The sequence below is a fragment of the Limanda limanda genome, chromosome 22 (assembly GCF_963576545.1).
Source record: "Limanda limanda chromosome 22, fLimLim1.1, whole genome shotgun sequence".
NCBI classification, from domain to species: Eukaryota; Metazoa; Chordata; class Actinopteri; order Pleuronectiformes; family Pleuronectidae; genus Limanda; species Limanda limanda.
In genome coordinates this window covers 1,835,434-1,849,594 of record NC_083657.1, presented here as the reverse complement: position 1 = coordinate 1,849,594, position 14,161 = coordinate 1,835,434, and the positions used below count along the sequence as shown (strand labels likewise).

Here is a 14,161-nt window from a genome sequence, read left to right as displayed (position 1 = left end):
ACGTTCCATACATCTTTAAAATAGAGTTTTGAATGATGTTTTTATTGCTCAGCGTTTAATTTGCATAGTTTTATTTTTTTTTACAAAATTCCCAAAATTCCCGAGCTAAATATTCCCGTGGAAAGTTTCCGGAAAGTTTCCGGAAATTTACCGGAAACTTTCCGCCCATTTGCAACCCTACTCTGAGTACACGTTACTCTGAGTACACAAGTGTACACGCTACTTTGAGTACTTAAGAGTACACGTTACTGTGAGGTAACAGGATCATATTCAGGTTGATGATTCTAATTAGTGTTTTTACTTGAGGAGGTTTCATGCTCTAATGTTCAGAAACCATCACTTTCCTCAAACTGCTGCAGCTCCTCTGTTCAGCCTCTGTCTGAAACACATTCCTCCTGTTTCTGGAGTTTTGGTGTTTTTCTAAAGAGAGTCTGTGGTTGCGTCTTGTGAATGAACCCTTTGCTATGTTAATGACTGGGAACTGTTTCTGTCAACACTGGGTGTGGAGGACAGGACACTTAGTGAAACTACACACAAATCAGTGAAAACACACAATCACAGTTATATGGAATTTAGAGAAAATCTGGAAATCAATCAGCAAACATACTTTAGATCAGGGGTTTTCAACTGGTTTTGTCCCAGGGACCACCATTCTGACTAGAAAGTAATCCGCGGCCCACTGATGTGCCTGAGCGCGCCCGTGCCTACGTGTGTGTGCGTGCGTGCGTGTGGATTCATGTGAAGGTTTAACATTTGGTTTTCTATTTTGGTTTTATTTAAAAACCTTAAACAAATCTAGATATATCTACTTAAAAACCTCAAACAAATCTAGAAAAATCTGTGAAAAAATAACAAAAACGGTTGATTTTCAGTGCTTAAGAATTGAAAACAAAATTAAAATGCAGTTTGTAGTTGTACCGCATCTCAGAACCATATGTACATCAATATATATCGTTCATGACTTAAATGTAGACATGTAGCTGACATGTTGAGAGAACGTTAAAGTAACGGTGATCAATAACAATCAACATAAACTGGGGCTACAACTGAAGAGGGAAGTAATGCAGAATATGTCAGAAATGATAATCATACACTATCACACAAACAATTGAGGCCTACTTAAGTTTAACCGCATGATCACAAGCGCCTTTATATTATTCTAGACATATGTTTCTTATTTAAGATATTTTTCACGATATTTAAGAGTAATCTGGAAATGTGTTGAAATATCAAAGCGAATTTCGCGGACCCCCTGCAATGCCGTCGCGGACCACCAGGGGGCCGCGGACCCCCGGTTGAAAACCCCTGCTATAGATCAAACCAGTTTGGGTCTTAAACACTTTGATGGTTCCAGGTAACAGTTTATCAACCAGGACACGTGGTTGATCTCAAAAGTTCCATTTCTGCTCATCTCATGTTTCCCCTTTTAATGTATTTGGTTGTTAATGAGTCATAATATTATAATATTTGACAAAAGCAAACGAGGATCCAATTTGAATTAAACAAAAACAAATTCAAAGAGCTTGAGTTTGTTGTTCTGACCGGATTAACCGTGTTGGACAAAAAAAGTGAAACAGAAGTTTTGAAGAAGAGGAATTCTCCCCAGCGACTCGTCACCAGTGGGTGTGTTGGTCCAGACTGGGAGCGAGAGCTGGTATCAGCAGCACCACCCTGCCCAGAACAATAGCAGCAGGTGGGGCCGCGGCCAAACCCGTGAGGCCAGAAGAACAGTGTTTGCTCTGTGTCATGAATGAGAGGTGGGTTCTAACACAGAGTTTAAACAAACATCTGGAATCAAAATTTATCAGGTTTCACACCCAGAACTGAACTTAGCACAGAGTCACCTGTTAAACTGCTCACCTCTGAACAATATTCAATATTCAACATGGTTTTTTGAAAGTATTTGTACTGCAGCTTGACAAAGACGTGGTTATTGAAGTAAAGTCATGACAGTAAATCCCCTAACTTGTTGTGGCAGCAGTGGTTAGACAGGCAGAGCCGGAGTGTGATGATTAATACAAGAGACATTTTAATAAATCACTTTAACTAATGGGATCTCAGTTTGTCTTCGGAGGTTAATCTTTATCTACCTCATAAAACTATTATGATTTGTTAATACACATAGTTCACATGAAGAAACATACTAAATATACTTCTGTTTATTTGTACTTTGTCTTTTTAATACATGTAATATAATATTTTCACATACTGTGAATAGATTGATTGTCCACTTACATTTCAATACATTCAAGATAGATTTATAGATGTATAGATAAGAAGATAGATTTATAGATAGATTTATAGATATGTAAAAAGATAGATTTATAGATTTAAAGATAGATAAAGGGATAGATTTATAGAATGATAGATAGATAGATAGATAGATAGATAGATAGATAGATAGATAGATAGATAGATAGATAGATAGATAGATAGATAGATAGATAGATAGATAGATAGATAGATAGATAGATAGATAGATAGATAGATAGATTTATAGATGTATAGATAGATAGATAGATAGATAGATAGATAGATAGATAGATAGATAGATAGATAGATAGATAGATAGATAGATAGATAGATAGATAGATAGATAGATAGATAGATAGATAGATAGATAGATAGATAGATAGATAGATAGATAGATAGATAGATAGATAGATAGATAGATAGATAGATAGATAAAGACAGAGACAGAGACAGAGACAGAGACAGAGACAGAGACAGAGACAGAGACAGAGAGAGAGAGAGAGAGAGAGAGACAGATCGATTTATAGATAGATTTATAGATATGTAAAAAGATAGATTTATAGATTTAAAGATTTATAGATAGATAGATAGATAGAGGGATATATTTATAGATAGATAGATAGATAGATAGATAGATAGATAGATAGATAGATAGATAGATAGATAGATAGATAGATAGATAGATAGATAGATAGATAGATAGATAGATAGATAGATAGATAGATAGATAGATAGATAGATAGATAGATAGATAGATAGATAGATAGATAGATAGATAGATAGATAGATAGATAGATACTTAGATAGATAGATAGATAGATAGATAGAGAGAGACAGAGAGACAGAGAGACAGAGATACAGAGAGACAGAGAGATTTATAGATTTATAGATAGATATATAAAAAGATAGAGCGATAGATAGATTTATAGATATATAAAAGGATAGAGCGATAGATAGATTTATAGATTTAAAGATAGATAGATAGATAGATAGATAGATAGATAGATAGATAGATAGATAGATAGATAGATAGATAGATAGATAGATAGATAGATAGATAGATAGATAGATAGATAGATAGATAGATAGATAGATAGATAGATAGATAGATAGATAGATAGATAGATAGATAGATAGATAGAGAGAGAGAGAGAGAGAGAGAGAGCGAGAGAGAGAGAGACAGAGACAGAGAGAGACAGAGAGAGAGAGAGATTTATAGTTAGCTTTATAGATATATATAAAAAGATAGAGCGATAGATAGATTTATAGATATATAAAAAGATAGAGCGATAGATAGATTTATATATTTATAGACAGACAGACAGACAGTTGACCTGGTTCCACCGCACCGGTTCCAGGGACCGGTTAGACTCGCCTGCTCTGCCCCGGATGGAGCTCGGTGGGCCGGGCAGCGCGCAGCGGGGGGGGCGGGACAGGTGAGGACACAAGAGGAGGACCAGTGGCTCAGCGGGTGTCGCACCGTGAGGACGGAAGTTCGCCACAAGTTCGATTCTGCTCCGTCGTCGTGGTTTCGTGTTGATGCTTCTCACGATCCCTCCCGGTGGTTTTTAAAGGACGCAGTTTTAAACCCCGCCACTTTAAAGGTTTTATTTGTTTTAAAGGATCAAAAAACAAAGGAGCTTCTGGAGGAGTTCTTCTCACACGCACGCAGGATTTCTCGTCCCTTTGAACGTGTTCCTGAGAGGAACCGGGTTCGAACATGGAGGAGCAGGAGTGTTACCAGCACCCGTTCGTCCACCGGGTGCAGCTGACCACAGCCCAGAGGATCAGGGTAACTGCACCTTCTCCATCTCTCAGGGTTCCTCATCTCAGGGTTCCTCATCTCAGGGTTCCTCATCTCAGGGTTCCTCATCTCAGGGTTCCTCATCTCAGGGTTCCTCATCTCAGGTTCCAGCTCAGGTTCCACTGGAGAACCTCAGAACCAGCTGGAGACAGAGACAGAAACCGTGTGATAAACGCAGCCTCGTTGTTTCTGTCACGTTTAAAGACTCTTTAACTTTAAATAGTTTATGAAATCCCAGCTCGATCAATGCGATGGAACTCCTCCAGCTTCATATCGTTATAATTTGGACTTATTGATATTGTTTTATTTCGAGATAGCAATGTTCGTATCGTTAGTATCGACAGTTATCGTGATGCGTTTCTTGTTATTTTTTGTTTTATGCCCGAAGACAAATCTCTGCTCCTGAGTAAAGGTCGTGGTTTTTAATGTTGTCTCATGGGAAGAGATGTTTATATCGTTAGAAATTGGACTAAACTTATGATGCAATTGATGAAAACTACACACCGATAATTATTGATAACACATCTAAAGACTTTATCTTGTGTTGCTGGAAAATTTAGGTTAATTAAGAGCAGAATCTGCACATTCATCCTTCATGAAAATAATCATCAGTCTCACGTGTTAAATATCTGTCTAAACTAAAGCCGCAAATCATTTCCTTAAAGTAAAAAACATTTTATTTACAGTCCTGCTAGACAATAAAATCAGAACAACTTCTGAATTAATGCAAATGAAGACTTTTCTTTGCCAAACCTTAATATTTTAGAAAGTGACTGAACGTACGACGGGCAAAACTTATAGTAAACAAAACACAAACACACAACCCAGACACGCCCGCTTCCTGCACATGTCTGCTGCTGGTTTCTGTCTCTGTCCTCTGGCCGAGGGTTCCAGCTGCTGGTGTGAGCTTCAGGTCATTGTCCTGCTGAGAGACTCCAACCCTTCGTCCAGGCGTCCCCCAACTGTCCAAAGGGACTGGTTGTGTGTGAACGCATTTCACGTTTGTCGTTAATCAACAACTTTGGACAGCAACACAACTCTGTGACAGCCGCGCTGGGGCCACATGATCCAAACAGGACAAGGATCATAGTTTATTTCTGCATTCGTCTATAAACACATTAATGCTTCAGTCACGGCTTGTACAGCATGAGATTATAAAGTCAAGTTTTATAATAATTTGAGTGGTTTTATTTGGTGTTGGTTTGATGTACGTTGTCTGTTCCTCAGGGCGTCATCCTGGGCAGCTTCCTGTTCCCTGTGCGCGTCACAGTGGCGGCCATATTGTTCCTGGTGGCCTGGCCCGTGGCCCGGCTGCGGCTGGCCGGCCTGTCGGAGGAGGAGCGCGCCCGGCCCGTCACCGGCTGGCGCCACCACCTCTTCCACCCGATCATCTTGGGCCTGAGCCGAGGCGTCTTCTTCACCCTGGGCTTCCTGTGGGTGAAGGTCAAAGGTCGCAGGGCCGACCTGAAGGAGGCGCCGGTGCTGGTGGTGGCGCCGCACAGTGGCTACCTGGACATGATGGTTCTGTGTCAGACGCAGCTGGCCACGGTGGTGTCGCGGTCGGAGAACTCCAGCCTGCCGGTCGTCGGAGGTGAGGAGATGCGACTCAGATCACAAACACAATAGAATAGATTGTGTGACAGTTTTGAATAATCGTATCTGTGTCAAAGAGCCGGAATGACGACATCTTTTTACAGTTTCTTCTCTGGTGGAAAGCTTTATTTTTGAATTGTTATCAGGTGTTGAATATCCCCAAACGGTCAGGCAGCAAACTAAGATCAGTACTCCTGAGAGAGGAGGCTGGTTGAAAATGAAAGTATGCGAGGAAGTCTCAAGATAAACAAGCGCCTCAGTAGTCTGCTCCTGACCTGCTCTGTCCGCTCGGGCACTTCCTGTGTTGCTGGACTTCTTCTCTGGATCTGGTTTTTAATTTACCCCTTGTGTTTTTCCTCAGCCTTGCTGGAGTTTAACCAGGCGGTGCTGGTGAGCAGGAAGGACCCCGAGTCGAGGAAGAAGGCGGTGACCCAGCTCAACGAGAGGCTGACCTCTGATGGCTACTGGCCTCAGGTGAGATCTGATTGGTCACTCTGTGCTTTTAGATCATGTGCTGTCTCACAATGTCCATTTTAAACTTGGCCTAAGTTTGGAGTAATGAAACTATTTATTCAGATCTCCTCTAAGACGTCTATCAGCGTAACACGACCTGGATTTATTTAAGTAGGAGACAAGACAAATAATCTTTTCAATTTAATGACGGTGCCAAAATAAACACAAATCAATCACTGACATGAATTGAACGGATGAACTTTCTGATGTGCCCCTGCTCTTTAAATGCAGCCTCTGAATTCGGACTCAGTTTTGGGAAAAGAAGGTTTTGTCTCTAACAGCAGGTCTGAACTCAGGAATCACATTTTTCAAATCTCTGCTAGATGCTGGTGTTTCCAGAGGGAACCACAACTAACGGCCAATCTCTCCTCAAATTCAAACCAGGTGAGTATTTGCAGGAATAAAAGTCTTGGCCTGTTTACTGTTCAGGCTCCAGGAAGAGAAACACTCCTCCTGCTTGTTCTCTGGTCCTGAAGCAGACAACATACCACAGTTTAGCTGTTTGTAAGAAACTATGAAGGAATGAAAAGGGCCTGCCTCATTTTTCTGTCCCTCGTCATCAGGTGCCTTCGTCGCCGGCGTCCCGGTCCAACCTGTTCTGTTGCGTTACCCCAACAAGCTGGTGAGTAGAGGTGTGGGAGTGTTGACACACACGTCACAGGTGTGATACTACAACCAACTGCTGTCTGTCCTATACAGGTTTATTACAAAGGGATAACTCATCGCTTTACTTCATGTTTCAGTCCAGAATTGAACTTGCAGCCTTGGAAAGCACTTAATCTTAATGCAGATGGTGAAAGTTTTCTTTTAAATACACAATCTGTTAAATCACATGTCGACATATATGAGATGACATCATGTTTGTGAACATACAGCAACAGTTTGCATCATGTCAGGTTGTGTAATGAGGGAACATGAGACTCTGTTGCCATGGAGAGCTCTGTGTTTGTTCTGGCACTTTATGGTTTGATTTATGGTATTTTTATGGCTCTTCCTCAGGACACCGTTCGCTGGACATACAAAGGAACCACCTGGTGAGTTTTGTCCTTTTTCATATCCGTCAAACCAGCTTTATCGTGAAAGTTCTTGGTTCTTTGTTTATGACGCTCATATTCTCTAAATTAAATCTAATAATCTGTCTGTGTCCGTTAGGCTTGAGGCTCTGTGGCACACCACGTCACAGCTCTACACCAACATGACGGTCGAGGTAAGACCGGATCATTCGGGTGAAAACCTCTCCTGGTGTTTCGATCAGATTCCCAACTTGACAGAGAACCCTTGTGTTTCAGTTCCTGCCCGTCTACAGCCCGTCGGAGGAGGAGAAGAAGGATCCCAACCTGTACGCAGACAATGTTCAGAAGCTCATGGCCGGGTACGTTAAGGTCACTCCTTCTTTTATGACTCATGTCAGAGCAGACGCACGAGTGCAACTGTAATTACTGGAGCCACAACTATCAATTCACTGGCAAATTGTTTATTTTCTTGATTGACTGGCTCATGAACTAAAGCTTGTTGTCGATGACAGATCCACTTGTGATGTTGTGTAGTGACTTTGTGTGTTAGGTCTCCTGTATTCTGAGGTTTCTGTTAAGGCCACTACAGGGTTCATAGTTCATGTTAAATTGTTCATGTCCAAGATCCTCTCACAAAACACGATGTCAGTACAGTAGAATAGTTTATTTTCTTGATTGACTGGCCCATGAAATGTCAGAGGGAAAACGTGTCCATCACAGCTGTCAGTGTGTTTCTGAACTAAAGATTGTTGTCGCTGACAGATCCACTTGTGATGTTGTGTAGTGACTTTGTGTGTTAGGACTCCTGTATCCTCAGGTTTCTGTTAAGGCCACTCCAGGGTTCATAGTGTGTGAGCTAACAGTTGTCATTCCCTCTCCTGATGGTTCAGGGCGCTCGGACTCCCAGCTACAGACTACGTGATGGAGGGTGGAGTTCCCGTCAACAAACTGGGAGGTCTCTCTCTCCCAGTGGAGTCTCCCGCCAGGAACACGCTGTCGCTGCTGTACAAGAGCGGGTGAGAGAGAACCTGCCTCTGTCTGAAAACACCCAGTCGCTTCAATGCATGTGAAAAATCAAATTACTGATATTTATCCTCTTGATCTCTCAGCCTGCAAGCTTCTGCAGTTGAAGAAGCACTGGACCGAATGATTGACAGGTGTCAGTCAGGAGCTCCGGGGTCAAAGGTCGGCGCAGAGGAGCTCTCCTCGATTCTCGGACTGACGGAGAGAGAGACGGCCGTCACCGTCTGCAAGTTCTACTCCAAGGTACGAGCTGTTTCTGTGTGTTCGTCCACTTCTTGAGTTTGCACGCTTATGTGTGTGTTTTTGTTGAAGTTAAAACAGACAAATGTGATGATAGCGTTGTGTTTGTGTGTTTCAGGATGAAACCGTGGATGTGGGACAGTTTTATTTGAGTGTCGCTGCTCTCTCAGGATTCCTCAGTTTCAAATCTCTTCTTCACAAAGCTTTCAATGTGAGTCCTGCTGCTCCAACAAAACACTGTCTGTCTTGAGGTCACATTTTCAGAAAGTGTGAGGGAAAGAGAAGTTATTTGAGAGGTGTTGGATTTATTCACACAATGTGATTTTATGTATTGAAACATCCAAACGTTGTTGTTCTCCCCAGCTGTTCGACAGGGAGGGCCGAGGGAGTCTGAGTGCAGAGCAGCTGTCGGGCCTCATGGGGGCGCTGCTGGGAGTTCCTCAGTACAACACCTCTCCTCTGTACCAGGAGGCCTCACATCAGGACGAGCTGACGGAAGGTGAGCGACTCTGAATGTGGAGTTTGTAATAACTGCTGCAACTTTCTGCTCTGAAGGAAGTTTTGACGTGTGGTGAAACTGATATAAGTTATGTTACGAGTTGAAGCTACGTTCTGCTTTCCACTGCTGATCTTCAAAGACACAAACACTTTGAAATCCTCATGGTTTCTGCTCTGGTTCCTCAGCCAATCTGCTGCGAGTGCTGACCTCCCACCCGACCTATCAGAGGGTGGTGAACGAGTACCTGCAGCCGGTGGAGGCGGGCCCTCACCTGCCCTTCACCCCCCTGGCGGGGGGGAGGGCTGTGAACAACAACAGATATGTGCACGACAGCAAAAAGCTTGAATGAGGATTTTTCTGAGGATTCCTTTAAGAAGAAGTTTCTCCAGGACGACCAGTCACGTTTTTTATTCTCCAGGACGATTTGAATCGACGAGATTTTTGGATTTTATAAAATTTCAGTGTTTGATTGAAGACTTCAGGAAATCTTCTTGTTCCGGATGTTTTTAAAAGAACTCTTATTATTTTTGTCACTTGAAGCCATAACATGTTTTATTTATAGAGTTTCCTCTTGTGGTTATGAAATGTTTTCTCTTTTTTAAAGGGACGAGGGATTGTGCAACAAAAACTACCCAGTAAATCAAAGTTGATCATGTGTAAATGAAATGTTCTTACGTTGTGTGAAATTCCTTTATATTTATAATTGAATTAAACTGTGAATTGTTCTAAGTGTTTTGCTGTTTTGGGTTTTTGACACAAACACATCTCTGAACAAATAAGGTTTTCAGACTGATGACATTAATTGTCCATCTTCTTCCTCCTCTATTTCGTCACTTATTTGAACAGGTTGAAGTCTTTATATTTGAAAGTAACTCCCTGTGATGCTGCATCTTGGATCGTGCGTTCTGTGGCTTTGTGTTTTCAGGGCTCGGACGTTCCTCACACTCCTTGAACTGGGAAGGAGGAACTCTCTTCCAGCGCTGGACCCTCAGAGCTGCAAGGTCCTGAGTTGACCCTGCAACTCTGGACGTGGAGGGACACTCGGATTCTGGCTCTTCTGAGACGACTGAGCTGACCGGGGGTCTGAGGCGTCCTCTCACAAATCTGTCTCACTGTCCTTAAAAGCGAATAAGGCGGCCAATTCATCATCGTCCGCTGTCTCCAAACCAAAATCCAGGAGGCCCAGATCAGAAATCCATCGGGTAGTTTGGTAATCCTGCAAAACAAAGAAATAAACAAACTAAACACAATAATCTCCTTGAAAGTTGTACTTTTCGATGAATAAAATAAATTGTTAGTTACTGCTTAAACTTTGATTTAAATATAAAAATTGATTTAAATAGATTTTTTTCTGTACAGATAGTAGAATGTAAAGCTGTTGACCTTGGGACACAGAGAGTCTGAGATCGTCTTGTGCTTCCCCGAGGTAAATCCTGCAGGAGACCTTTTGTCCAAGGAGAGTCGAGAACCAGGCATGATGAGCCCTGGCTGGACACTGGGACCTGGTGCTGAGGCCTGGAGGTTGTGTGGAGCTGGACACACACCTGGCAGGACAGTGAAGGCTTCATCCATCCACCATCCATCCATCTGCTGAGGCTCGGTTGGATTGAACTCTTCAACCATGCAGTCGAACCAGTCCTGGAACATCAGCTCTCCTGAGACCGAGCTGTCTGCAGGACGTGTGCTGGAACAAGGACAGACGGTGGATTCTACGTGGAATCCAGCAGTATCTTTATTTACAGTGTTCTTAAGGGAAGAAGGCGGCCCTGCATCCATCCTTTACCTCTTTTCCATTGCAACTGAAAAAAGGAAAAGGAAAGGTGGATATCAGCAAAGTTTGATTTGGCCATTTCATCCAAAATATCAATGCATAAAAACAGCTTCTCTTTATTCCACCTAGTCCCCTGCACAGTTCATATTTTTCTTCAATAACCAGTATTTGACCGACAAGTTTTTCACACTGCTCCCCTTTGGAGGACCACATTTTGCTCCCATGTTTTCTGGAACATGTGTTATGGATGTTTCACACACTCATAGAAATCAGTCCTCCAAACATGAAACCTGATTTGTGTTTTCATCAAGATCCATGAATTATCGTCTGAGAAATCAATAAACATCCAATAATCTCTCAAAGTTGAAGAATGTGACAAAAAAAAGTTCAACAAGCTAAACACACGTGCAAAACTCTTTCAAGTGAAATTATATAAATGAAAGATAATACACATTGCAGGTGGATGAAATAGTCGTGATCGGGTTCACCTTTCTTCCAGGAGATGATTCGTCTTCAGCCAGTGTTGTAAATATGTATATGTCATTGTTTTGTTTTCATTTAATTTTGTTTTGTTTTTGTTTCATTCATTTCCTGTGTTGTTTCTCTGCTATATTCTTCTAAGGCTTATTCTTCATTCAGGAGAAGCTCCTTTGATGACATGGAAGATGAGTCTTGGATGAGAGTTGTGGGTGTGAAGATCAAAGTCATCAGAGGAGCCTGTGTGTCTATGATCCAGAATAGTGTATATATATATTATGTTTTATTATACTTTAACAGTATAGTGTGTATATTTTATACTTGGTGCACTGGTTCAAACAGCTAACATGATACTGAACAATAACATAGCATCTCAGTCTCGTGATGAGCTGATGCTATAAACTCAAACAGGACATTAGGACACTTGTGCTGGAAACCGCACGAAAAACACAATTTGTTAAAATGATTTAAATAGCCAACACGACAGTTCATTAATATGTATTAATTAAATGCATTTTTTTTTAAATGCTACTACATTTTATTGACCAGCTGTGCTTGGACGTGGATGGAATAGATTTTAATTTCATTATATTTTATTTATCTGTTGATGAAGCCCTTGATATGTGGCTGAAAGATCCATAAGAAATCCAGTGAGTGAACATTGAGAATGCAACTTTTATTTTAAAGGCTATAAATAAATGTTCGAGCTCAGTAACATCTTCCTGTCTCTCCTATTGTAATAAGAAATTGTCTTTGGGAAACTTAACAGCGTCTTACATCGGAGAAATACATTTCCCAGCATGCCGAGCGAACCGGATATCCGCTCTTACTTCCGGCTGAGTTGAGACTTCGCCACACGTGGAAGAGGAAAGAAGAGAAATCACGAGCGTCGCGTGTTTCTCGCTTTAAAAACGAAATAATATCAAATTTGATAAATTTCTCTGGATCTTAGAGACGCTTTGTTTTCATCGCCATGTTTCTGCAGTTTTACGACACCGAGACCGGGGAGCGAATCTACACCCTGAAGGTAAAACGACCTGTTTACATCCGCCATGGTTCTGTTTACTGCTCCAATAATCCAGCTTCAATTCACACTCATTCAAGATTCAAGATATTTATTATCAAATGCACAACAATAACATGAAGCAGTCGCTGGCAATGAAATGCTTGAGGCACAGGCTCTCTTCTAGCAATGCTCAAGTAATCACAACCAAAGAAATACAATAAAATAGAAATAGTATCAAATAGAATATCAAAAATGTAAAATAGAAAATAAAATGTATATATCTAAAAAATATATATATACAGCTCATGAGAAAAATAGAACAACAATAGTTCAATTGTGTGCAATAGTGAAAATATGTAAATGTGCCAGGGTGCTCGTTTGGTGGAGTTATTGCAGTTCAGAGGAGTTTAAAAGTCTTATGGTTCTTTATTGATCTAAATGACAGAATGCACAACAATCATGCACAATAACAATAATCACACTATCCACAGTGATACACACACACACACACACACTGATCCAGAGTTTCCACGAACCAGATGTAGTTTCACTCCAATCTCATCCATATTCTGTTCAATTTAACTTTATTAACTCTCCTTGCACACTCACGTATAATCAGGGTTAATCAAAAATTATGTTTAAGCAAAGAAGTAAGAAATAAGTAAACCTACATACACACAGGAGGAAAGGTAAAGGCCGAGGCAGTATAAACAATGGGGAAAATAAGGACGAATAACCGAAAAGAAATAGGAAAATAAAGGCAGATGATTCATAATCAGGGCAGGAAAGTTTACTAATTTTAAAAGCTTGTGAAGCAGATGTGGGATTATATAGATGTATCCAATTTATTCAGCGACTGAATGTTCTCTCTCCTTCTTTTATCTCCCACAGAAGCTGAGACCCGACGGGCAGCCCACCAGCTCGGCCCACCCGGCCCGCTTCTCCCCGGACGACAAGTTCTCCAGGAACCGGGTTCTGCTGAAGAAACGCTTCGGCCTCCTGCTCACCCAGCAGCCCAGACCGGTCCTGTGAGGGAGGGAGGGAGGAGAGGAAGGAGGAAGGAGGGAGGATGGGACTTGAACAGAGAGAGAGAGAGAGCCAGGAACCCAAGGCCCAAGAGAGGGACTGGACATGAATTGGAAACCAGCTGTCGTTGATGTGGAGAAACATTTTTTTACGTACCAGGATTTGTTCTTTTTTAGGTTTTGGTTATTTTGTTTTCCTGCTGAATAAATGGTCTCTAGATGGACTGTATTCTTTTGTTGGTGTGTATGAAATCCAGAGGTGACAAATTAAACCGTGTCTCCTGAGGGGAGAAATACAACAAATGCATTCATGTGTCGTTTATTCTCTGCTATATTCTTTTATAGCTTATTCTTTCCTTCTTCGTTCAGGAGAAGCTCCTTCGATGAGAGTTGTGTGTGTGTGAAGATTCATTGTCTTCAAAGGAGCCTGTGTGTCTTTAATCCAGCTCCGGAGTGAAGAAGACTCCTTTCTTGACATTAATTTACACCCACGATTCCATGTGGATCCTTTTGTACAAAGTCAGGTCCTCAGCATCAGAGATTCTGAATCCAGACCAAGAATTGGCTCATTTTCCTCATTCTGTATCATCATGACCACTAAGCCGTGAATCTGAAATGATTGCGAGCAGCCATACTAACACTCTGGATAAGGATAATCAAAAAGCATATCAGTCTATTCAGTTCATACTGAAAAGAAGCTAGCTAGCTCATAGTTCATATTTCTCTTCCTCACTAGTAAAGGATTATAAAACAAGACCAACATGCATCAGATGAGCTGGAGCAGCTGTGTGAAAAGAATGGTAGGTGTTCCATAGTCAATACACAACAGTGATACACAATTTATATTTGTTTATAAAGTGAACAAGGAAAATAATGTGTTGTGTTAATCAAAAGCAAGATATTTAATGAATACTTAGATTATTAAATCATAAAAAACATTCATC

General features: G+C 41.2%; 2 protein-coding genes across 2 annotated transcripts; both read left to right on the top strand.

The window, feature by feature from the left end:
* Nucleotides 1-3,835: 3,835 nt before the first annotated feature.
* Nucleotides 3,836-9,608, top strand: lpcat4 (lysophosphatidylcholine acyltransferase 4). The gene is made up of 13 exons (XM_061066331.1): nucleotides 3,836-4,045; nucleotides 5,285-5,648; nucleotides 6,012-6,124; nucleotides 6,487-6,547; nucleotides 6,727-6,785; nucleotides 7,163-7,197; nucleotides 7,316-7,370; nucleotides 7,453-7,535; nucleotides 8,067-8,192; nucleotides 8,286-8,442; nucleotides 8,558-8,650; nucleotides 8,803-8,938; nucleotides 9,124-9,608. The coding sequence occupies exons 1-13, from the start codon at nucleotides 3,974-3,976 to the stop codon at nucleotides 9,285-9,287; spliced, it is 1,518 nt and encodes a 505-aa protein (XP_060922314.1). The 5' UTR covers nucleotides 3,836-3,973; the 3' UTR covers nucleotides 9,288-9,608.
* Nucleotides 9,609-12,028: 2,420 nt separating this feature from the next.
* Nucleotides 12,029-13,520, top strand: nop10 (NOP10 ribonucleoprotein homolog (yeast)). The gene is made up of 2 exons (XM_061066338.1): nucleotides 12,029-12,213; nucleotides 13,084-13,520. Exons 1-2 carry the CDS (start codon nucleotides 12,160-12,162, stop codon nucleotides 13,222-13,224), a joined length of 195 nt encoding a protein of 64 aa, XP_060922321.1. The 5' UTR covers nucleotides 12,029-12,159; the 3' UTR covers nucleotides 13,225-13,520.
* Nucleotides 13,521-14,161: the final 641 nt, after the last annotated feature.

Excerpts from the sequence above, each read along its gene's own strand:
- lpcat4 (XM_061066331.1), top strand. The coding sequence starts at position 3,974 with ATGGAGGAGCAGGAGTGTTACCAGCACCCGTTCGTCCACCGGGTGCAG. Across the intron at positions 7,536-8,066 it reads GTTCAGAAGCTCATGGCCGG|GGCGCTCGGACTCCCAGCTA; the intron begins GTACGTTAAGGT and ends CTGATGGTTCAG. Across the intron at positions 8,939-9,123 it reads TCAGGACGAGCTGACGGAAG|CCAATCTGCTGCGAGTGCTG; the intron begins GTGAGCGACTCT and ends CTGGTTCCTCAG.
- nop10 (XM_061066338.1), top strand. The coding sequence starts at position 12,160 with ATGTTTCTGCAGTTTTACGACACCGAGACCGGGGAGCGAATCTACACC. Across the intron at positions 12,214-13,083 it reads AGCGAATCTACACCCTGAAG|AAGCTGAGACCCGACGGGCA; the intron begins GTAAAACGACCT and ends TATCTCCCACAG.